This window comes from Pogoniulus pusillus, chromosome 28 (genome assembly GCF_015220805.1).
Source record: "Pogoniulus pusillus isolate bPogPus1 chromosome 28, bPogPus1.pri, whole genome shotgun sequence".
NCBI lineage: Eukaryota > Metazoa > Chordata > Aves > Piciformes > Lybiidae > Pogoniulus > Pogoniulus pusillus.
In genome coordinates, this window is record NC_087291.1 from 15,993,798 (window position 1) to 16,016,591 (window position 22,794).

At 49.5% G+C, this 22,794-nt stretch overlaps 1 protein-coding gene across 3 annotated transcripts; it reads right to left on the reverse strand.

The window, feature by feature from the left end:
• Positions 1-363: 363 nt before the first annotated feature.
• Positions 364-18,514, reverse strand: MIOS (meiosis regulator for oocyte development). Of its 3 annotated transcripts, none has more exons than XM_064167198.1 (11): positions 18,453-18,514; positions 14,699-16,065; positions 14,389-14,487; positions 12,339-12,596; positions 10,833-11,002; positions 9,541-9,606; positions 8,594-8,752; positions 7,419-7,571; positions 5,612-5,816; positions 3,399-3,528; positions 364-2,517 (listed from the first exon to the last, which is right to left on the reverse strand). In XM_064167198.1, the coding sequence occupies exons 2-11, from the start codon at positions 15,993-15,995 to the stop codon at positions 2,421-2,423; spliced, it is 2,634 nt and encodes an 877-aa protein (XP_064023268.1). In that variant the 5' UTR covers positions 15,996-16,065; positions 18,453-18,514; the 3' UTR covers positions 364-2,420. The 3 variants fall into 3 exon arrangements, with proteins under 3 accessions (XP_064023268.1, XP_064023267.1, XP_064023269.1); XM_064167197.1 differs by lacking the exon at positions 18,453-18,514 and adding an exon at positions 18,248-18,362; XM_064167199.1 differs by lacking the exon at positions 18,453-18,514 and having other exon boundaries at positions 14,699-16,125.
• Positions 18,515-22,794: the final 4,280 nt, after the last annotated feature.

Here is a 22,794-nt window from a genome sequence, read left to right on the forward strand (position 1 = left end):
GACAACAGTCACCCTCCCAAATCACAGCTTTGTGAATTAAAAGAAAGGAAAAATCTGATAATTCAAAAGAACAGCCTAACTCTTGTCAGCTTTGCAAACAGTGTAACTGCTGGCCTGAAAGTCTCATCACCAGCCAGAGCTGAGAGTTGTACACTGCCAGGATTATGCACACACACCTGTAATCCAAACCACACCAAAGACATGCTGAGGAACAAAGCAAGCACCTAATTAAGTGACAGAATATGACACAGTCAGAAACATTCTAACTGGAGTTTTCTCTACAGAAGGGAATGAAGCACTGCAAATTAGCAGTGGTGTGGAATTCAGGGGACAAAAAAAACCCACATCTTTGACACCTCCAAATCTTTGTTTCCATGAAGCAGGTTTTATTGCCTGTATTTATATAAATAGGGTATCATACATTAACCCCCAGTTTACATTTACAAATGGAAAACATTTTGAAGAGCTCTTCAACAGCAACATGAAGTGTGCAAAAAATACTGGAAAGATGAATAAATATCCTAACAGGAGGAGGGAAAAAAATAACCCAAGTAACTATTCTCCCATGCCCTACAAATACCAAGTACCACTGTGATTTTTTTCTTACTTTAAAAAGGCTTTTGTCAATGAGGCAAGAAATTTTCCATCAGAATCAATGCAGCAGATAAAAAACCCACAACATTAATGCTAAACCAGAAAATAACCTCCAAAGTCCTGAATGTAATCATCATGTGATGATAAGAAAAGTTCCCATGGTTTTATCTTGTTGCAACTCCACTCAAAACACTTATAACAAGTGGTATATTACAGTTATGTACTCTTTTCAAACTGGATTTTCACAGTCCTGGTGATGTGGTACCACTTTATTGCTAGCATTCCACTTAACATTTCATAGCACACAAGTGTTAAGTAACTCATATACAGGTTCTACTGGTAAATAAACACACACCAAATAAACTGATGTTATTATTATCATCACATTACCTTAAAACAGGTTTGGTTTGTTGTTTGGTTGGGGTGGGTTTTTTTTTCCCCCCAGTGTGAATTTTGTTGCCTACAAAACCAAAGATAGCAACACCAATTAGCTCCTAGCAGAGTGTTAGCAAAATATCACTGACTCACTCACAGGTTAATAAATAATCTTAACTCCAGCTGATAACATATCTGGAACTCCTGGTCAATGACCTATGAGAGCAGACTGGTGTCTGCCAGTGACCAGAAGCAGGATTGATACAGGTTGATTTCACACTTCCCAGCCTATTTTAGAAGCATTGGGAAATGCAGATTATCCAGAAGTCTTCAATCAAAACTCAGCATGTAGTTTAAAACTTGGAAGTACTTACATATCTCCAGGCTTGGAGATTGCAGATCTTCACAGTACTACCTTGCAAATCAATCAGGCAAATGGAGCCTGCTATAGTTCTGGAGATCTTCACAGTACTACCCTGCAAATGAATCAGGCAAATGGAACCTGCTATAGTTCTGGAGATCTTCACAGTACTACCTTGCAAATGAATCAGGCAAATGGAACCTGCTATAGTTCTGGAGATCTTCACAGTACTACCTTGCAAATCAATCAGGCAAATGGAACCTGCTATAGTTCTGGAGATCTTCACAGTACTACCTTGCAAATCAATCAGGCAAATGGAACCTGCTATAGTTCTGGAGATCTTCACAGTACTACCTTGCAAATGAATCAGGCAAATGGAGCCTGCTATAGTTCACCTGCACTCTGCCCTGACACAGACACAGGACTTACCAGGGAACTCTTCTCTAGGGTGCAGACATGCCCAAGAGTCAAAACCTCCGAGTTCTTTAGCATTAAAACTTTCATCAGTTAGGTCTGTAGGTAAATGAAGCAAAACCTTGAACTGTAAAGATACTGCTTTAGTACTACCAAAACTTGGGAACAGAAAGAAACAAGATTTTTCTTGAGAATAAAAGTCTTCAAAATACAAACTGTCAGTGGCACTTTGAATGAACTCAGAAGGGAAGAAAGGTTTGCATACATGAAGCTGTGACCAGGGAAACGAGCAAACCAATCCACAGCATGGCTTTGTCATCTCCTGAAGAACACTTCTCAGGTGTCCACTTTGATTCATTCACACCATGTAAACACTGCTTCAATCAGGAAACAGATCAGCATCACCTTGAAAACTTGTAATGAAGTTCTTTGGATTTTGGCAAATCCAGAGTCCACAATTCCAGAACTGAACTGCTTCCATCCTCTGGACAAGGACCACATTCTAGGCCCAGAGGCTTGCTTCAGGCATACCTGTTCCTACCAAGCACACTCACACACACACAGCATTTTACTGATCTGACAGCAATTTATTTTTTCACAGTAAGTCACAAATGACTTTTGTCTCAAATAAATGCTTGGGCTATTATGGACATCCATTCACTCTCAGACAAATACTTTATGCCTGGACAGTCTCTGCTGGAACAAGATTCCCTGTTGTATCCAGCTGCATACACTTACAAGAGCAGGCAGAAACTGGGCACTCTGTATGATCCCTAGAGAGCAACAGCAGGAAAAAAAAGGAAGGGAAAAATAAGGTTAACAGGAACTTTGTAATCTACACATTCAAAGCAGGCTCTGAGACCTTATCATGGCCTTACAAGAAAGTTGGGGAAGGACTTCTTAGGGTGTCAGGTAGCGATAGGACTGGGGGGAATGAATCCAAGCTAGAGGAGGGGAGATTTAGATTAGATGTTAGGAAGAAGCTTTTCACTATAAGGGTGGTGAGACACTGAATACATTGCCCAGGGAGGTGGTTGAAACCTCACCCCTGGATGTTTTTAAGGTGAGGCTGGATGTGGCTCTGGGCAGCCTGATCTAGTGCAAGGTGTCCCTGCCCATGGCAAGGGGTTTGAAGCTAGATGATCCTTGTGGTTCCTTCCAGCCCTGACTGATTCTATGATTCTATACTTGGGGTCCCTTCCAACCCTCACAATTCTGGGTATGTACAGGGCCAATCTCAGAAAAATCTTGGCATTATAGATATGTTATGCATATGTTTTAAACCAGCAAAGCAGGGCTGGGTGCTAGGTTGGACTGGCTGAGCTTGGAGGTCTCTTCCAACCTGGTTGATTCTATGATTCTAATAGATCACAGAATGGTTTGGGTTGGAAGCAACCTTGAAGAACATCTAGTTCCAACCCTTGTACCACAGGCAGGGACACCTTCCACTACACCAGAATTGCTTAAGGCCTCATCCAACAGGGCCCTGAGCACCTCAAGGGAGGGGGCATCCACACGTGCTCTGTGCAACCTGTTCCAGTGTCTGGAACCCTCACTCTGAAGAATTTCTTTCCCATCTCCAGTCTAGATACAGCCAAGGAGGGATGTCCTACTCACCGCAGCTGAAACAAGAAGCATTTTAACACCAGCTTACCTGAACCAGCTAAGCATGTGCCCAGCATGTCCACCATGCCTACAGTTGTGACACCAAGTAAACCAGTTGTTGAACTGGGCTAACTTCTTGTCTTTGCTGAGATCCACTTTTTCATCTGACTTGGATCCTCCTGTGCAGAGAGGCAAACCCACCCCCACAAAGACGTTTGTAAGTTGTTTTGCTTCATTTATATTTCAGTGTCAGTAACATTAGCAGAATAAGTCTGAAAGTAAGAACATCATATGGAGAACTGCCTTGATTTTAAATCCTTTCAGAACTGGTGGAATGCCCAAACAAGAGTCATCTTGCTGAGCTCTTGTTTCTTACAGACATTAAATGGTACAGACAGAGTCCCCTTCCAACAGGGATTTCAGTTTCAGTGGGGCCTGTTTTACTGAATGCAAAATCTGCTTCTGAAGACAATCAGCAAAATCAAAGTGATGAACTGGAACAATCACAACACAGAAGTCATAACATCAGGGAAAGAATGAGAAGGGATATATAAATAGATGCCAATTGCACAACTCTTGGCTCTGTAGCAAGATTGACCTAAAAATAGGGATAAAATCAGTTCCATTTGGGAATGGTATAATGCTGAGAGCAAGACATTCAGAACCAAGACTGCAGTCATGCTCTTTCTTAGCTGTGACAGCACCACCCATACATTTTTCATACTTAGTAACAGAAAGTATACCACACTGAATTTATTCTTCCTCTTCCAGCTAAAAATCAAGTCATTTACATTCCAAATCTTCTGCAGCATCCCTACATCTCAAGAAAACTTCCTATTTTCTACCTTTTTAAAAGCTCACAGTACTGACCACCACAATACTTCCATCTTTCCACCACAGATATCTGTCTAAGCATGGAATTGCATTGAGGGTCTCACAGAACCATGTAACTGTGACCTCAAAGAATGAGACAGAGGTTTTACCACAAAAATCAAATGGGATGTGAACAAGGGGGCCTACAAAAAAGCTGGGAAAGGACTTTTCAGGATATCAGGGAGTGACAGGACTAGGGGGAAATGGAGCAAAGCCAGAGATGGGTAGGTTCAGGCTGGATGTGAGGAGGAAGTTCTTCACCATGAGAGTGGTGAGAGGCTGGAATGGGTTGCCCAGGGAGGTGGTTGAGGCCCCATGGCTGGAGGTGTTTAAAGCCAGGCTGGATGAGGCTCTGGCCAGCCTGATTGAGGCTAGGGTGTCCCTGCCCATGGCAGGGGGGTTGGAACTGCATGATCCTTGTGGTCCCTCCCAACCCTGACTGATTCTATGATTCTAAGCTTTCAGTTATGGTCTTCTTCTCTCAAAATGATGAGCATGAATACAAACAGAAAAAGGAGCAAGGGAAGATCTTCCCACAGCTACTACTACTTAGGCAGCATCACAGGATGTTAGGGGTTGGAAGAGGCCTCTGGAGATCTTTGTCTCCAACCTCCCTGCCAGAGCAGGTCACACATCCACATAGGGCTTGAAAGTCTTCCGAGAAGGAGTTCTTCCTCATGTTGAGATGGAACTTGCTGTGATGCAGTTTCCATCCAGTGCCCCTTGTCCTATGCCAGAGCACAAGTGAGCAGAGGCTATTCCCGTCCCTTCCTCCCTGACCCCTAGCCCTCAGATATTTATGGACATTGATCAGATCCTCTCTCAGCCTTCTCTCCAGACTAACCAGCCCCAGGGCTCTCAGCCTTTCCTCCTAAGGCAGTGCTCCAGTCCATCATCCTTATAGCACTCCATTGGATTATCTCCAGTAGACCCTTGTTCCTCTTATAGAATCATAGAATCAACCAGGTTGGAAGAGACCTGTTTACCTTTCCCTTTGTATACACTGAATCACAGAATCAAGCAGGCTGAAAGAGACCTCCAAGCTCATCCAGCCCAACCTAGCACCCAGCCCTGGCCAGTCAACTAGACCATGGCACTAAGTGCCTCACCCAGTCTTTTCTTGAACACCTCCAGGGACAGTGACTTCACCACCTCCCTGGGCAGCCCATTCCAATGCCAATCACTCTCTCTGGGAAGAACTTGCTCCTAACATCCAGCCTAACCCAGAACTGGATGCAATATTCCAGGTGGGGCCTCACCAGGGCAGAGCAGAGAGGGAGGAGAACCTCCCTGATGTGCTGGGCACACTCTTCCTGATGCACACCAGGATCCCATTGGCCTTCTTTAACCAGAGCTCTAGCTGAGTAACTCAAACGCAGTGTGTCATACCTGGACAGCTGGAAATGGGTGTCCCCATGTTGATCAAGCAGAGAGCACAGCGAGGAAGGGGCTTACGGCACCCAGGGCAGCTTGTGACCTTTGACTTGGTTGGAGAACCACTGACTCCATACTGGCTAAAACCTCTTCCCTGATGAGGGATAGCTGAACAGCTGTAAGAGATTGATTTTCCACAGAAATTGCAACTCACAAACACCTAAAGAGAATAAAAACCTGTTAATTTCGTTGTGGTTGGGTTCCACCTTTGCTCTACCTGAGTGAATTCATTCAAGCTGGCGAATGCTTCTTGAGCACTTCCTAGAGAGCGCCTTGGAAAGCCAAGGCTACTTGTGATGGAGTTCCTAACACCTTGGCTTACAGATAGGGCACACAGTCCTGAGAAGTAAGCTTTAATAATGCTCTCTTACCTCAAAAGCACATCAAAACATGCACAGTAACTACAACTTGTACAGCTAAGATTTAAGATCAGCCTAGAGAAGTGCAAGCTCTGGAGAGACCTTCCAGAATTTGAAGGAGACATTCAAGAGAGTTGGAGAGGGACTTTATACAAAGGCATGGAGTGACAGGACATGGGGCAATGATTTCAGGCTGGACTCAGATTAGACATTAGGTAAAAATTCTTCCCCTTGAGGGTTGCCCAGAGCAGTTGTGGAGGTTCCAAGCCTGGCAGCATTCAAAGCCAGGCTGGATGTGGCCTTGAGTAACTTGGTCTAGTAGGGGATCTCCCTGTCCATGGAAAGGGATTGGAACTAAACGACTGTTAAGGTCACTTCCAACTCAAACCACTCCATGAAGACACCAAAAAGCTGTACTTATAGTGCAGAAGAAATCAACTTGACACATCTTACTGTATAATTACATCTGGTCTCTCCCCACTTATGATCAGGTGACCCACTCCAGAGTCCTCAACATCAGCATACTCCTAATAATCTTTATCTGGACACTTTATCTATGCCACAAGTTGTGGGTTGATACCAAGGAGCATACATTTTAACACTTTTAGGGGCTATTTATATGGATCATATCAGGAAGGAGCAGTAAACTCAACTATCTCCTAGATGGAGCAGCATGGATGCAGCTCTCAACCAGCTGTGGTGGGTAAGTTCAGAAACAGCCTTCCTTAGAAACCCTGGAGACCTAGGGCTTGCAACACACATACTAAGCAGACAGGAGAGAGTGGAAAATGCTGTGGTAAAAGCATCCTGGCTAAAAAAGATAAGAAGATAGTCTTTTGACAGGGTGTTAGTTTTCCCATTCAGCATATGTTCAAAACTGATAACAAAAGCTGCTGCTGCAACTTCTAGCTGAAGGTTCCTTCTAAATAGCCTTGAGGTTTGCTTCAAGTAAAAAATGGAGCTCATCTGAACTAGTTCTTGCCCCAGCTCCCTGGTTTTAACATCATCCTTACTCTGCTGCTGAATTCAGCTGGCTGACATCTCTTGATTTGTTTTTTCAAGCTGGGTAAGGTTGAATAGTGTCAGTTTCTGAAAGGTAGTCTGTTGTTTGGAAGAAAAAGCTTTCAGAACACAAATAAAATGGTAGAGGCCTGATTAGATATCAACAGATAGAAGAACTGTTGCTTTGCCATATTTCTGTACTATCAAAGCAGTTAAAAAGCCCTTTCTAAACAGAAAAAAAACCAGAGCTACAATTTTAGAGCAGCCTTAGCTGAAATCTTTTTTGGGACACAAATCCTCATGAAAGCCAAGATGCAGTCAGCAATTTTTTTCTCCTGCAGAAGCAACTTTCCACCTTCCTTTCTGGACTGGTCATAGTTCAGACAAGAATTGACATTTACCTGGGCTAAAGGTTTTGAACTGGGATCCAGCTTACTCCTATGGATATCAAATTCTGCACGTTTATGCCAAAATCTCCAAGCATCCAAAAGATTCCTGTAGTTCTCAATCCAGTATTGAACCCTCTCATCCTTAAGCACATCTGATGGAGAACCCTTAGGAGGCAGGGGAAAAAAAAAGGGTCAGACACACACTGAAGAAACACAATGCACATTCACAGAATCAAGCAGGTTGGAAGAGTGCTCCAAGCTCAGCCAGTCCAACCTAGCACCCAGTCCTGGCCAATCAACCAGACCATTGCACTAAGTGCCCCAGCCAGGCTTGGCTTCAACACCTCCAGCCACAGTGACTCCACCACCTCCCTGGGCAGCCCATTCCAATGCCAATCACTCTCTCTGACAACAACTTCCTAACGACATCCAGCCTAGACCTGCCCTGGCACAGCTTGAGACTGTGTCCTCTTGTTCTGTTGCTGCTTGCCTGGTAGAAGAGCCCAACCCCACCTAGCTACAGCCTCCCTTCAGGGAGCTGCAGACAGCAATGAGCTCTGCCCTGAGCCTCCTCTGCTGCAGGCTGCACACCCCCAGCTCCCTTAGCCTCTCCTCACAGGGCTCTGCTCCAGGCCCCTCCTCAGCCTTGCTGCTCTTCTCTGGACACCTCCCAGCACCAGAGCATCTCTCTTGAACTGAGGAGCCCAGAACTGGACACAGCACTCAAGGGGTGGCCTGAACAGTGCCAAATACAGAAGCAGATTAACCTCCCTTGTCCTGCTGGCCACACTGCTCCTGAGCCAGCCCAGGATGCCATTGGCTCTGCTGCCCACCTGGGCACACTGCTGCCTCATCTTCAGCTACTATCTACCATGGGCTAATGGCTTCAAACTGGAAGCAGCTCAACTGAGATTAGACATTAGAAAGCAATTCTTTCCCATGAGAGTGATGATGCACTGGAACTGGTCGCCCAGAAAAGCTGTGGAATTGCCAAGCCTCCAAGTGTTGAAATTCAGGTTGGTTGGGGCCTTGAGCAAGCTGGTCTGGTAGGAAGTGTCCCTAGCATGGCAGAAGGGTTGGAAGTGGATGACCTTTCAGGTCCCTTCCAAGCCAAATGTAGAGAAACATAGAATGGTTTAAGCATCACACTGCTAAAGCAGCCATAGCTCTCCTCTATAAACACTAACCTGTAGCATGCAGTAGCTTGCTGTCTGGACATCTCCAGTTCTGTCAACGTAACTTTCCATCAAGTCCACTCCATCTTTGGTCAGCCCTGTTAGCAGTATTCCCTCCAAATTCCCAGCATCTTTCATTTCATTTGTCAGCTTTTCAATAAACCTGTTCAACTATCAAAAAGAAAGAAGAAGTGAGTTAAGTTTTGCCCTTTGCTCTCTGCTGATCCCCTTCCTGACTCACTGCTGGTGGCAGATGACAAAACTTTGCACCATTTGAACAGCTTTAAGTGGCTGCTGCTGCCAGGAGACTTTCAAGACCCATCTGGATGTGTTCCTCTATGACCTGCTTTGGCAGGAGGGTTGGAGTCAATGGTGCCAGCAGTCCCTTCCAAGCCCTCCCAGTCTGATTCTGTGATATGCTGCTTGCTGGGTGTTACTGTAGTGCAAGAATTCAAGGACTTATCAACTCTACACCTCCTGCTAGGAAGTGCAAAGAGGGAGGTTGGCTATTCTCTAGATACTGCAGTGAATTTAGAAGGAAAACATTCCTGCACTAAAACCAAGCCTTAGTTCATCAAGAGAATGCAAATGTCTGGAAATAAAGAAAGAACAAGTACAAACCATCTCCAATAAAACAGGCATACAGGTGTGCCTGTTAATTAACTCCCATGTCATGAATATTCATTGTGCTAGTTTGAAGCTAGCTAGAATGTTTTGGTGAGAGCAACTAGACCCAAACCATCACATTCATAAAACAAAGAATGGAGAAAAACAGAAATGAAGCTGAAAGTACAAACTGAAGATCAGATTATATTAAGACCAGGCCTTTTATCCTCCTGTGATGAGAAAAAGCAAGTCACTCCTTGCTTTCACCGTTCACCTCCCCACCCCAGAGCTTCTTCTGCCTCTAACTAAAGCCCAGCCTAACAGTTTGCTTAGATGTGCAACCCCAAACTCACCTGAGCATCGTTGAGGAACTTGCAAGCAAATGCCACTCTGTCTCGTACTGCTACGTTGTTTTCGTACTGTGGAGGGGCAAAAAAGGGAACATTTAGCATCACAGGCAGGCTTCCACTTTCTCAACAGCTTCTTTGTTACAGTCAGAACTGTTGTGTAATTAATACTATGACATGGATCATGTACCAAAAATACATCACATCTGAACAAAGCCAACACTAAACATCAGATTAATTATTTACACTTAGACACATGCAACAGAGCAAGACTGTGGGTACTGGAACACTCCAGTGGCAGCACAGCCTGGTGCAAGACATTCTCTGTAGATTATGGAACTCCAGAAGAAGCTGTGCAAGCCAATCTGGATCTAGGCTTAGTGCTTCTAGCATGCACAGATATCAAGAGTCTCACCAGGTGACAGCACCTCTGCTATGAGGATGAGGTTGTTCAGCCTGGAGAGAAGACTCTAGGGGGGACCTTAGAGCTGCCTTTCAATACCTGAAGGGATCCTACAGGAAGACTGGAGAGGGACTTCAGTCTAGAGAAGGCTTCGAGGAGACCTTGCAGTAGGCTCCCAGTATCTGAAGGGGGCTACAGGAAGGCTGGGGAGGGACTATTGACAAGGTCTTGTAATGACAGGATGAGGAAGAATGGGTTAAAACTGGCAGAGTGGAGATTCAAACTGAATGTTAGGAAGAAGTTCTTTGCAGTGAGGGTGGTGAGACACTGGCACAGGTTGCCCAGGGAGGTTGTGGCTGCTCCCTCCCTGGAGGTGTTCAAGGCCAGGCTGGATGAGGCCTTGAGTGACCTGTTCTAGTGGGAAGTATCCCTGCTTATGGCAGGGGGTTGGAACTGGATCTTTGAGGTCTCTTCCAACCTAAACAATTCCACGATTCTATGACTTTTTGGTAAGGGTATTTAGCAACAGGTCAAGGGGGAATGGTTTGAAGCTGAGGGAGAGCAGGGTTAGAATGGAGATCAGGAAGAAGTTCTTTGGTATGAGGGTGGTGAGACTCTGGAATAGGCTGCCCAGGGAGGCTGTGGCTGCCCCTTCTGTGGAGGTGCTTAAGGCCAGGTTAGATGAGGCCTTGGGCAACCAAGTCTAGTTGAGAGGTGTCCCTGCCCATGGGAGGGAGGTTGGAATAGATGATGTCAAAGATCCCTTTCAACCTAAGCTATTCTATGACTGTGATTAATTCAAGCAGTATATAGCACTCCCCCTACCCCTGTGTATGTATCTCTATCCCAAATATGCACCTATTACTTAAAGGAACTCTATCAGGAATTTACTTACCAAAACACCATCATATGAACCAGACTCACTCGTCAGGAAAGCAAACATAGCACACAAGTAGGGGTTGTTCAGCTGCAGTCTCAGGGTACTGCACATTTCTCTCCAAAGTGAGTTCTTCTCATCTGTGTAGCCTGACAGAGCCATTGCTACCACATTAAGGTTCAGATCACCTGATTTTTTAAAGACAATATCAAGTTAAGCACTTAAAAGTAATCCAATTTTAACTGTGATGGAAAGCATCAGCATGAAACAGAACATTTGGTCAGGATACAGGACAAAATGCAGCTGAATTAACACTAGATAAATTAAATGTGCACACACCAGCAGCATTTATTAGCTTCTGCTTTAAATGCCTCTGTTAATAGCTTTGAAAGTCCCAAGCCCACATCCATGACAGCCTGAGTTATACTTTAAGCAATATTACACTGGTTCTGGTACTTTGAAATCATTTTGAACTGCTGAATGTGTTCCTATCACTACAAGATTGTCCTTTAAGCAATATTACACTGGTTCTGGAACTCTGAAATCATTTTGAACTGCTAAATGTGTTCCTATCACTGTAAGATTGTCCTTTAAGCAATATTACACTGGTTCTGGTACTCTGAAATCATTTTGAACTGCTAAATGTGTTCCTATCACTACAAGATTGTCCTTTAAGCAATATTACACTGGTTCTGGTAGTCTGAAATCATTTTGAACTGCTAAATGTGTTCCTATCACTGTTAAGATTGTCCTTACCATAATTCCCATCTCCAAGAAGGAAAAACTCAGTGTTGCACATAAACAGCCATCACTTAGCAGACCTAGCTGATGACAATTGCATTTAATTCAACAATTCATTTAAGCTTCCTAAACCCATTACATCTATCTCATCTCAATGTTCATCCTGTCAGAATGACACCAAAAAGGGGCAATATGAAAAATACAAGAACCTGGACAGCTCCCTTTGTGCCTTACCTACCCACTTCAGTGGCAAGATAGGTCTCTTAAAGTTAGTAACAGAGCACAGATGCAAATTGGAGTTGTAGAAGGAATCCTGGCAAGCAAACAGAACGAAAACACCTCCATCTCTTGACTCCACTGTCTGAAATTTCTCCTCACACATGGCAACTCTTACAGATATCACTGTGGAACAAATGTTTTTCTGCAGCCCCTGAACCTCACATTTCAGCCCTCACAGAGGTGGGAAGGTGCAAACAGCCCAAGACAAGCAGATACACACAACACCCAGTCACTAAAAGAAAAGAATCTAGCTCTGAGTGTCCATTGAGAGGCCATTCTGAACCCCATCATCTATTTTCACTAGGCAGTAAGGCACCTGACAGCCTGAGCGGGGAAAGATGAGGGTTTGCCAAGAGTCTCAAGCTCCAACACAACCATTCCCAGTGATTATTTTATAGACAGCAGGCTTTTTTTTTCCACACTAGCTTCCATAACTCTCTTTAGAGAAAGAAACCTGGCAAGGTGCTGCACTGCCAAAGGCAAAGCAGCACACACAACACTCACCTTTTCCCGAGGAAGCTCCTTTGTTCAGGATTTGTATTGCTCGCCGGATGTCCAAGTTGAAAAGGGCTACAGCAGCAGCTCGCTCCCAGTCTCCTTCCTGCTCCAGGGAACTTAAAAAGGGTTCCACATCTAAGTCTGTTCCCTTCTTGATCCACCCACAGAGCTGCAAAGCCAAGGATCTCTCCTCACTCAGGTACTGAATAATATCTGCCTGTCTATCAGAGCCGCTCCTGCTGTGCCTGAGGTTCTCTGTTGTTCCTAGAAACGGGAAATAAAGTTACACCCTGCTTAAATTTACACCCTGCTTAAATTTACACCCTTTACCTTGCAAGCACAACATTTTGATTTCAACCAGAGAGCAGGACACAAAAGCTGTGTATCGTATTTTGGCATCTGAATCAAAAACTCCACAGTAAGGAGCAGCACAGACAAAATTATTTTGGTGAGCCATCTAAACTTGATACAAATTCCCAACCAAGTCTTGTTTCTTCCTTCTGTCTCCTAAGATCTTGGAGGTTCTGGTTACAGTTGACAGGAGTTATCACTATGTTCAACTTGGAAATAAGTAACACAGAGCCAAGCATTTGCTCTACCAGGTCTCCTCTAAGCAAGCATTGATGTGCCAGCTGCTTTCCCACCACTGAAGAGGGGAGGGTTTGCTGCACCAAGGAGCATGAATATGAATAAGACAAAGAAAGATCAGAGAAGGAAATCCTCAAATAATAAATTACACTAATAAAAATGGCACTGAGCATGAGAGGCACAATGTGATGCACCAGGGGTGGTTGCCACTTTAGGACAAGGCAGCTTATTTAAACAATTATACAAACACAGAATCAAAGAATTGTTTCAGCTGGAAAAGACCTCCAAGATCAAGTCCAACTATCAAACCAACACTACCATGGCCATTAAACCATGGCCTGAAGTGTCAGGTCTATACAGTTTTTAACACCTCTGGGGATGGTGACTCCACCATCTCCCCAGGCAGCCTGTTCCAATGCCTGAACACTCATGCAAGAAAGAATTCTTTCCTAACATCCAAAACTCAGTGTAGTTACACTAACTTTAGTGACTACACTAAGCAAAGCTGGCTTCCCAGAACTACATCCCTGTCTGGAACCTCAAAAAACAGAATAGTCACAGAACAGTTGGAAAAGACCTCCAAGATCATTGAGTCCAACCATTCTCTAACTCTATCAAGTCTGGTGCTAAAACATATGCCTCAGGACATCTCTGTCTCTCTTTAACACCTCCAGGAATGAGGATTCAACCACGTCCCTAGGGAGCCTATTCCAGGGTTTGAGAACCAGATGGGGCACTTAGTGCCATGGTCTGGTTGATTGGATAGGGCTGGGTGCTAGGTTGGACTGGATGAGCTTGGAGGTCTCTTCCAACCTCATTGATTCTGTGATTCTATGATTCAGTGAAGACATTTCAATACCTAAACTAAATCTCCTCTGGCACAACTTAAGACCATTTCCTTTCACCCTATCACTGGTCACTAGGGAGATGAGACCAACCTCCACCTCACCACAACCTTCTTTCAGGTACATAAGGTGGAAAGAAAGAATTTTCAGCAACACAGTCAAAATCCAGACATCAGAAACACTTCAGCTGAAGCTTTACCTCTGAGGATACTTTGTTTTTCTGATCACCAATTTTCCAGGCACACTGACAAGTCTGTAAACGACTGCAAGACAAACTCTTAACTTACCTATGTTAAACCAAACCCAAATACTTTATTCCCATTTAAACAGAATCAAGCAGGTTGGAAGAGACCTCCAAGCTCAGCCAGTCCAACCTATCACACAGCCCTGGCCAATCAACCAGACCATGGCACTAAGTGCCTCATCCAGGCTTGGCTTCAACACCTCCAGGGACAGTGCCTCCACCACCTCCCTGGGCAGCCCATTCCAATGCCAGTCACTCTCTCTGCCAACAACTTCCTCCTAATATCAAGCCTACAGTCAACCTTAAAGACAACCCCCCCTGAGTGCATCACTCCACAACCACACTACAAGAGAACTTAGCAAAGGTGGAATATTCTTACCCAGAGATGACTTCACGATTGATTTAATGCCAGCATAAACTAAGGGACCTTTGTTTCCTGTAAGCTTTTGATCCATGTCTTCAGTATACTGCTTCATAAGTAATTTTTATGTATAGGAAGCTTCATTTTTTTTTTTCCCAAGTCTTTGAAATAAAATTGGTTTGGTTTAAATTTTACTGTCACAGATCTGTGAATTATTTACAGGATATTGCACTATAGGTAAAGATTTTCATGCACCTCACAGACCTGGTTTACATAATAAAGGTGTATTACTACTTTAGGATATAAACTGCAGTAAAACAAAGGATATAATGCAGGGTGTACCAAAGTGATTTCAGCTGAGGGTCTTCATTTCCAGCCAGGAGGTGATTTCTCCACACTTGTTCAGTGTCAAGACCATACCTGGAGAGAGCTCTGAGCCGCATTTTGGTTGCTATGTCTTTTTCCAAGGAATTAGCCTTTCCTTCTTCTGTGCACTCATACAAATGCCTCCCACAAGCCCACATTAAGGAGGTGACCGGGCTCCAGGCAAGGGAAATCCTTTCAAACACGGTGAAGTCAGACATAGTCCTGTTGGGAGTCACCACTACCATTCGGTTTTGACTGGTGGGATGCCAGGCAAACGAAGCAATGTAGTTCTCACAGGGCTGGACGCTTCTTTCGATGATTGTTGGCTCAGTCTCATCTCCAATGGGGGTGGGAGTGTGCTGCATGTCATACAGCCTAATGATGTTACTGTCCCTGGTCAAGGTAGCCAACAGCCCAGTTCTTGTCGGACACCAGGCCACTTTTGTCAAGGGTTTTGGTTGCTCTGTCAGGGTCAAAACAGGCTTCTCGAACTTCCTCAAATCCCAGATGGCAACCTGACCTTCATAGAAGGAAGCTACACGGTCGTGGAAATAGGGATCGACAGTCACCCCTTGGACAGCCTTGGTGTTGACAAATATCTTTTGGCTCGTGTTCCTCAGATCAAAAATGGCCAAGTTTCGGTGCATGCCAGCCAGCAGCAGCTTCTGGTCGCGTGGCAGCCAGCAGAGGGACAGGCAGGCGTCGTTCTGCCCCAGCTCATAGAGCGGCTTCGTCACCACCAGCCCTGCTTCTGGATCTCCTGCCGACAGCCTCACTTTCTCTGCAGCAACTGCAGTCTCTGGGGCATACTTGCTGCTGATGTCCCAGATCAGCACCGAGAAGTCAGCTCGATGTTTATCCAAGCCAGCAGCCAGCCAGTTGCTGTCCAGCGGGTTCCAGGCCAGGGTGTTGCACTGCCGCGCGTGCTTGGGCACAAACTCTTTGCCTATCAAATCTTTACACTTGGAGTTGTGATCTTGGCCCAGGCTGGTAAGAACCACTCGCCCGTTGGCCTGCCCAACAGCAAGGAGGCATTCGGGGTCGTACTTGGGATACCAAGCCACGCATTTCATGTAGGGAGTGTCGGAGTTGATCGACAGGAGGGTCGCGGTCGTCTCCTCCGACAAGCGCAAGGACCCTGCCTTCAGCTCCGAGCTCACTGCAGAGTCAATGTGGTAAAGGCTCAGCTCTGAATCGCACACAACGAATCTGTCAACGTGGTGTGGGGCCCACAGAATGTCAGGTTTGGAGCCACTCATGTTTGAGGTCAACTGAGAAGCGATTTAAGCTCTCATAAGAAGGTTCAGGTGATATCCATGCATGTGGAAACTGTTGAGAAGATAAGTGGTAGGAATGTTATGAAAACTCAAATTCCTTCCTTAATCTCAGATCACAGAATCATAGAATCAAGCAGAGTGAAAGAGACCTCCCAGCTCAGCCAGTCCAACCTAGCACCCAGCCCTGGCCAACCAACCAGACCATGGCACTAAGTGCCCCAGCCAGGCTTGGCTGCAACACCTCCAGCCACAGCCACTCCACCACCTCCCTGGGCAGCCCATTCCAATGCCAATCACTCTCTCTGCCAGCAACTTCCTCCTCACATCCAGCCTAGACCTCCCCTGGCACAGCCTGAGGCTGTGTCGCCTTGTTCTGGTGCTGGCTGCCTGGCAGCAGAGCCCAACCCCACCTGGCTACAGCCTCCCTGCAGGCAGCTGCAGGCAGCAATGAGCTCTGCCCTGAGCCTCCTCTGCTGCAGGCTGCACACCCCCAGCTCCCTCAGCCTCTCCTCACAGGGCTCTGCTCCAGGCGCCTCCCCAGCCTTGCTGCCCTTCTCTGGACACCTTCCAGCACCTCAAGATCTCTCTGCAATGGAGGAGCCCAGAACTGGACACAGCACTCAAAGTGTGGCCTGAGCAGTGCTGAGCACAGGGGCAGAAGAATCTCCCTTGTTCTGCTGCCCACACTGCTCCTGAGCCAGCCCCGGATTGCCATTGGCTCTGCTGCCCACCCGGGCACACTGCTGGCTCATCTCACTGCTACTCTCTACCAGCACCCCCAGGTCCTTTTCTTCCTGACTGCTTTTAGCCACTCTGTCCCCAGCCTGTAGTGCTGCTTGGGGTTGTTGTGACCAAAGTGCAGAACCCTGCACTTGGCCTTGTTCAATCTCATCCCATTGGCCTCTGCCCACCCATCCAGCCTGGCCAGGTCCCTTTGCAGGGCTCTCCTAATCTCCAACAGATCCACATCTGCTTCAAACAAAAAATGACTTTTATCCCATGGGCTAGAGTTTAACACAGAGACACTCCAGGTCAAAACCTACATCACTCCCTGCATTACCTCACTTTCCCTGCAGCACACTTTGGTTTTGTTGGTGCATACCTACTGAGGCAGAACCAACCTGCCGAGGCAGAATCAACCTACTGAGACAACCACCTACACACTGTCAACAGCATTTACTCTGTTTACAAGCTCCAGTTTTAAGGAGTATTAAGGGCAGTAGTAAGGAAGGGATTAAGCATGATGTGATGTGGCATGGCATGTGGGTGTGCTGCTGCTGCTACAGAGCCACTCCCTAAAACTCGGAGAAGAAAATTCCTCTAACTGAAGCACACTAATTGACGAAAATTAGACTCTGTTTTGTCTGAAGTCCAGAAAGCTTTGCCCTCCTTGAGGATTTCCACAGAAACACAACTTTCTACTCTTCTATTTGCTCTGCTGCTCCTAATTCCCTGATGTTACCTTGCCTTCACTCGTTTTTGGCCCACCAGCACTCAGAAAAAGACATGACTACTGAATTTATAATCATAGAATCATAGAATCAAGCAGGTTGGAAGAGACCTCCAAGCTCACCCAGTCCAACCTAGCACCCAGCCCTGGCCACTCAACCAGACCATGGCACTAAGTGCCCCAGCCAGGCTTGGCTGCAACACCTCCAGGGATGGTGACTCCACCACTTCCCTGGGCAGCCCATTCCAATGCCAATCACTCTCTCTGACAACAACTTCCTCCTAACATCCAGCCTAGACCTCCCTTGACACAGCTTGAGGCTGTGTCCCCTTGTTCTGTTGCTGGTTGCCTGGGAGAAGAGCCCAACCCCACCTGGCTACAGCCTCCCTTCAGGTAGTTGTAGGCAGCAATGAGGTCTGCCCTGAGCCTCCTCTTCTGCAGGCTGCACACCCCAGCTCCCTCAGCCTCTCTTCATAGGGTTTATGTTCTAGTCCCCTCACAGCTTTGTTGCCCTTCTCTGGACGCATTCCAGCACCTCAACATCTCTCTTGAATTGAAGGGTCCAGAATTGGACATGCTAAGACATAAAGAGGCACCACAGACTCTCTAAACCTTTTGTGTCACAGCAGAAAGCAACACGCTAGGTCAGGACGCACAAAAAGGCTGCGCTATTTACATCTCCCCAGCCCCCTCCGTGCGTCTGATGGTTATCCCCACACCCAGCCCGCCTCACGACGAGCTCTGCGAGTCTCCGGCCCCTCGGACGCACGCCGGCTCGCCTCACCGCTCCCCGCTCAGAGGCAACGCGACGCGGGAACGACGGAAGCAGGAGGCCGCTGGGGCCCGAGGGGACACCGCAGCGGCCAGGACAACCAGCAGCTCAGGCTACAGCTCCCCGGCGCGGCAGCTGCTCACCCACCCCGCGGGCCCTCAGACACTACGATCAGTACCACCGCTGCCGTCAGGAGAGGAGAGGAGAGGAGGGCAACCTGCAGCCAGGCACCCGCGGCGTCCGAACGGGAGGCACAGGAGGCACCGAGCCGCTTCCGCTTGCGGGGGGAAGCAAAACCGGGGGCACTTCCGGCGCGCCGGACAGGAAACGCAGCTGCACTTCCGGCCAGTCGCAGCGTCGCGTCAGCGCGCGCGGGACCACTTCCGGCTGCGGCCCTCCGGCAGCCTCCCGGCAGCCCTCCCTCGGGCACCGCCCGCAGCCTCCCGGCAGCCCTCCCTCGGGCACCGCCCGCAGCCTCCCGGCAGCCCTCCCTCGGGCACCGCCCGCGGCCCTCCGGCAGCCTCCCGGCAGCCCTCCCTCGGGCACCGCCCGCGGCCCTCCGGCAGCCTCCCGGCAGCCCTCCCTCGGGCACCGCCCGCGGCCCAACGGCAGCCTCCCGGCAGCCCTCCCTCGGGCACCGCTAGCTGCGGCCCAACGGCAGCCTCCCGGCAGCCCTCCCTCGGGCACCGCCCGCGGCCCTCCGGCAGCCTCCCGGCAGCCCTCCCTCGGGCACCGCCCGCAGCCTCCCGGCAGCCCTCCCTCGGGCACCGCCCGCGGCCCTCCGGCAGCCCTCCCGGCAGCCCTCCCTCGGGCACCGCTAGCTGCGGCCCTCCGGCAGCCTCCCGGCAGCCCTCCCTCGGGCACCGCCCGCGGCCCTCCGGCAGCCTCCCGGCAGCCCTCCCTCGGGCACCGCCGGCCGCGGCCCTCCGGCAGCCTCCCGGCAGCCCTCCCTCGGGCACCGCCCGCGGCCCTCCGGCAGCCCTCCCGGCAGCCCTCCCTCGGGCACCGCCCGCAGCCTCCCGGCAGCCCTCCCTCGGGCACCGCTAGCTGCGGCCCTCCGGCAGCCTCCCGGCAGCCCTCCCTCGGGCACCGCCCGCGGCCCTCCGGCAGCCTCCCGGCAGCCCTCCCTCGGGCACCGCCGGCCGCGGCCCTCCGGCAGCCTCCCGGCAGCCCTACCTCGGGCACCGCCGGCCGCGGCCCTCCGGCAGCCCTCCCTCGGGCACTGCTTGCGGCCCTCCGGCAGCCTCCCGGCAGCCCTCCCTCGGGCACTGCTTGCGGCCCTCCGGCAGCCTCCCGGCAGCCCTCCCTCGGGCACCGCCTGCGGCCCTCCGGCAGCCTCCCGGCAGCCCTCCCTCGGGCACCGCCCGCGGCCCTCCGGCAGCCTCCCGGCAGCCCTCCCTCGGGCACCGCCCGCGGCCCTCCGGCAGCCTCCCGGCAGCCCTTCCTCGGGCACCGCCCGCGGCCCTCCGGCAGCCTCCCGGCAGCCCTCCCTCGGGCACCGCTAGCTGCGGCCCTCCGGCAGCCTCCCGGCAGCCCTCCCTCGGGCGCCGCTGGCGGGAGCTGCGCGGGGAGCGGTTCCCGCAGCCTGCCGCCCTTCAGCCGCCGTCCCTCCCCCAGAGCTGCCCAAAGCTGCGCGGGATGCGGAGTGCCCGCAGGCTGGGAATTACAACAGACCCGCGGGTTGGGTGTGGGTGGCGTTATTAAAGCGATTTCTTTCCAAACCTGCATGGTGTTTTTCTGTAAGGGCACCAAGGCTGGCGAGGGGCTGGGACAGAGCCCTACGAGGAGCGGCTGGGGGAGACTCGGGTGGCTCCTCAGGTCACCTCCTCACACCCCCAGCTCGCTCAGCCTCTCCTCACAGGGCTGTGCTCCAGGCCCTCTTCCAGCTTCTCTGAACCCGTTCCAATATCTCAGCATCCCGAATTGAGGAGCCCAGAACTGGACACTGCACTAAAAGTGTGGCCTGAGCAGTGCTGAGTCCAGGGGCAGAATGACCTCCCTTGTCCTGCTGGACAGGCTGGGTCCTGCAGTTAGGTCACAACAATTATAGGCCTGGGGGAGAAGAATGGGAAAGTTGTCCAGCAGAAAAGGCCCTGGGGGTGCTGTTTGCCAGCTGGCTGAACACCAGCCAGAAATGTGCTCAGGTGGCCAAGAGCATCCTAGCCTGGATCAGCAATAGCGTGGCCAGCAGAGCAGCAGCAATTGTACTGGGCACTGGTGAGGCTGCACCTCGAGTCCTGGGTCCAGTTTTGGGTTCCTTGCTACAAGAAAGGAATCAAGGTGATGGAGCAGGTCCAAAGAACAGCAAGAAAGCTGGGGAAGGGTCAGGAGAACAGCTCTGGTGAGGAGCAGTTGGGGGAATTTGGGTTGTTCAGACTGGATAAGAAGGCTGAGGGGAGACCTGGCTCTCCACAGCTGCCTGAGAGAAAGCTGGAGTGAGGTAGGGTCTGTCTCAGATTGGTATCAGGTGGGAGAATGAGAGGAAATGGCCTGAAATGGTGCCAGGACCTGTTCAGCTTGGGTATTAGGAAAGAAATTCTTCACTCCAAGAGTGGTCAGGGTTTGGAACAGGCTGCCCAGGGAGATGCTGGAGCCACCATCCCAGAAGTACTCAAGAAACGTGGACATGGCACTTGGGGACATGAGGTAATGGCCACGAGGGAGTTAGATCAGTGGTTGGACTTGGTGATCTTAGAGGCCTTTACCAAGCAAAACAACTGCGTCATTCCCTGCCCAGACAACTGCAGTCTCACACTTAACCATGCCTTGACTCAGCTCTGTGTTTTGTTTCAGTGCTGTTTTTCTAGCTCAGCCTTGTGCTGATGGTGCCAGGGTTCATAGAATCAGTCAGGGTCGGAAGGGACCACAAGGAGCAGCCAGTTCCAACCCCCCTGCCATGCCTAGGGACACTCTAACCTAGAGCAGGCTGCACACAGCCTCAGCCAGCCTGGCCTTAAACACCTCCAGCCATGGGGCCTCAACCACCTCCCTGGGCAACCCATTCCAGCCTCTCACCACTCTCATCACCAACAACTTCCTCCTCACCTCCAGCTTTGCTCCATCAAGCACAGCTTTGCTCCAAACAAGCACAGCAGCAGGAAGTAAATGAGAGCCTCCTCGAAGAACAGGACTAATCCTTCTCGAAATGAATCCCCTGGAGGACAGTTCAGCATCACACCTTGGGGAAAAATGAATACAAAAGAATTACAGCACCTCCCAGCTCACCAAACAAAACAAAAAGCCTTTTTCTCTAAGCCAAGAAACGTTGAGGATTCCTACAGAGCCCTGCACAAGAGCTTTTCAGGGAGACATCTGGGATTAACTAAGCACATGGGGCTACAATTCAGTCCTTCACCTGCAGTGACCCTGTGTAAGAATGTGGGACCCCGGGGAGGAAGAGGCAGATGACTTCCCCTCTACTCTGCCCTGGTGAGACCTCATCTTGGCTACTGCCTGCAGTTTTGGGCTCCCCAGTTTAAGGGGAACAGGGATCTGCTGGAGAGGGCCCAAGGGAGGGCTGTGAGGGTGATGAGGGGACTGGAGCACTGCTTGATGAGGAAAGGCTGAGGGACCTGGGACTGCTTAGTCTGGAGAAGAGAAGACTCAGAGGAGGTTTAATAAATGTCAATAACTATCTGAGGGCTGGGGGTCAGGCTCTGCTCACTGCTCCCTGGGATAGCACAAGCAGCACGGGAGGCTCCCTGGATGGAAGCTGCAGCACAGGAGGTTCCAGCTCAACACAAGGGGGAACTTCTTTCCTGCAAGGGTCCCAGAGCCCTGGCACAGGCTGCCCAGAGAGGCTGTGGAGTCTTCTCTGGAGCCTTTCCAGGCCTGTCTGGATGTGCTCCTGTATGACCTGAGCTAGATTGCATGGTCCTGCTCTAGCAGGGGAGTTGGACTCAATCTCCTTGTGTCCCTTCCAACCCCTGACATCCTGTGAGCTGTGACTTCAAGTCAGCCTTGCACTCTTTTCTGGCCAGCAGGTTGCAGGTATGTGGGTGCTGGACCATAAGGAATCCTTTACTTGTTTGCTAAGCTCCCATGAGCTTTCACCCCAGTGGCTGCTCCACAGGCCCAGGTGGTAGAGGTCCTAAAAAGACACCTCCTAATGCAAAGGCTTACCTGTGTAGGCAGCTCTTAGTCCCGGTCCCTCTGGCAGGGTTCAGAGGAAGGTTTAGCCTCCCTGCTTTGCAGAGCTTCTGTTCTTGGAAGGCTCTGCAAAGGGCTGGAGGTTTTACTGCAGGAACTACAGAACATTGTGGGTTGGAAGGGACCTTAAAGGTCCTCCAGTCCCAAACCCCCTGTCACAGGCAGGGACACCTCCAGGCTGCTCAGGACTTCATCCAAGCTGGACTTCCAGGAATGAGGCATCTACAACCTCTTCCTGTCTCTTACTAACCTCACTATCAAGAATCTTACTGTCCCCCCCAAACCTCCCTTCCTCAGGCTCTGCAAGGACACTGAGGAACAATCATGACTCGTTTGCTAACCTCCCCTTTCTCACCCCATGCCTCCTTTGCTCCTTTTATCCCCCAACCCAGAACACCTGCTTGGAGTCT

What these genes read in the sequence shown, in the direction of transcription:
- MIOS (XM_064167198.1), bottom strand. Translation starts at nt 15,995, where the DNA reads ATGAGTGGCTCCAAACCTGACATTCTGTGGGCCCCACACCACGTTGAC. An exon ending in AGGAGCTTCCTCGGGAAAAG is followed by an intron (nt 11,003 to 12,338) that starts GTGAGTGTTGTG and finishes TTAAAAAATCAG; the next exon opens with GTGATCTGAACCTTAATGTG. An exon ending in CACATGCTTAGCTGGTTCAG is followed by an intron (nt 2,518 to 3,398) that starts GTAAGCTGGTGT and finishes GTTGCTCTCTAG; the next exon opens with GGATCATACAGAGTGCCCAG.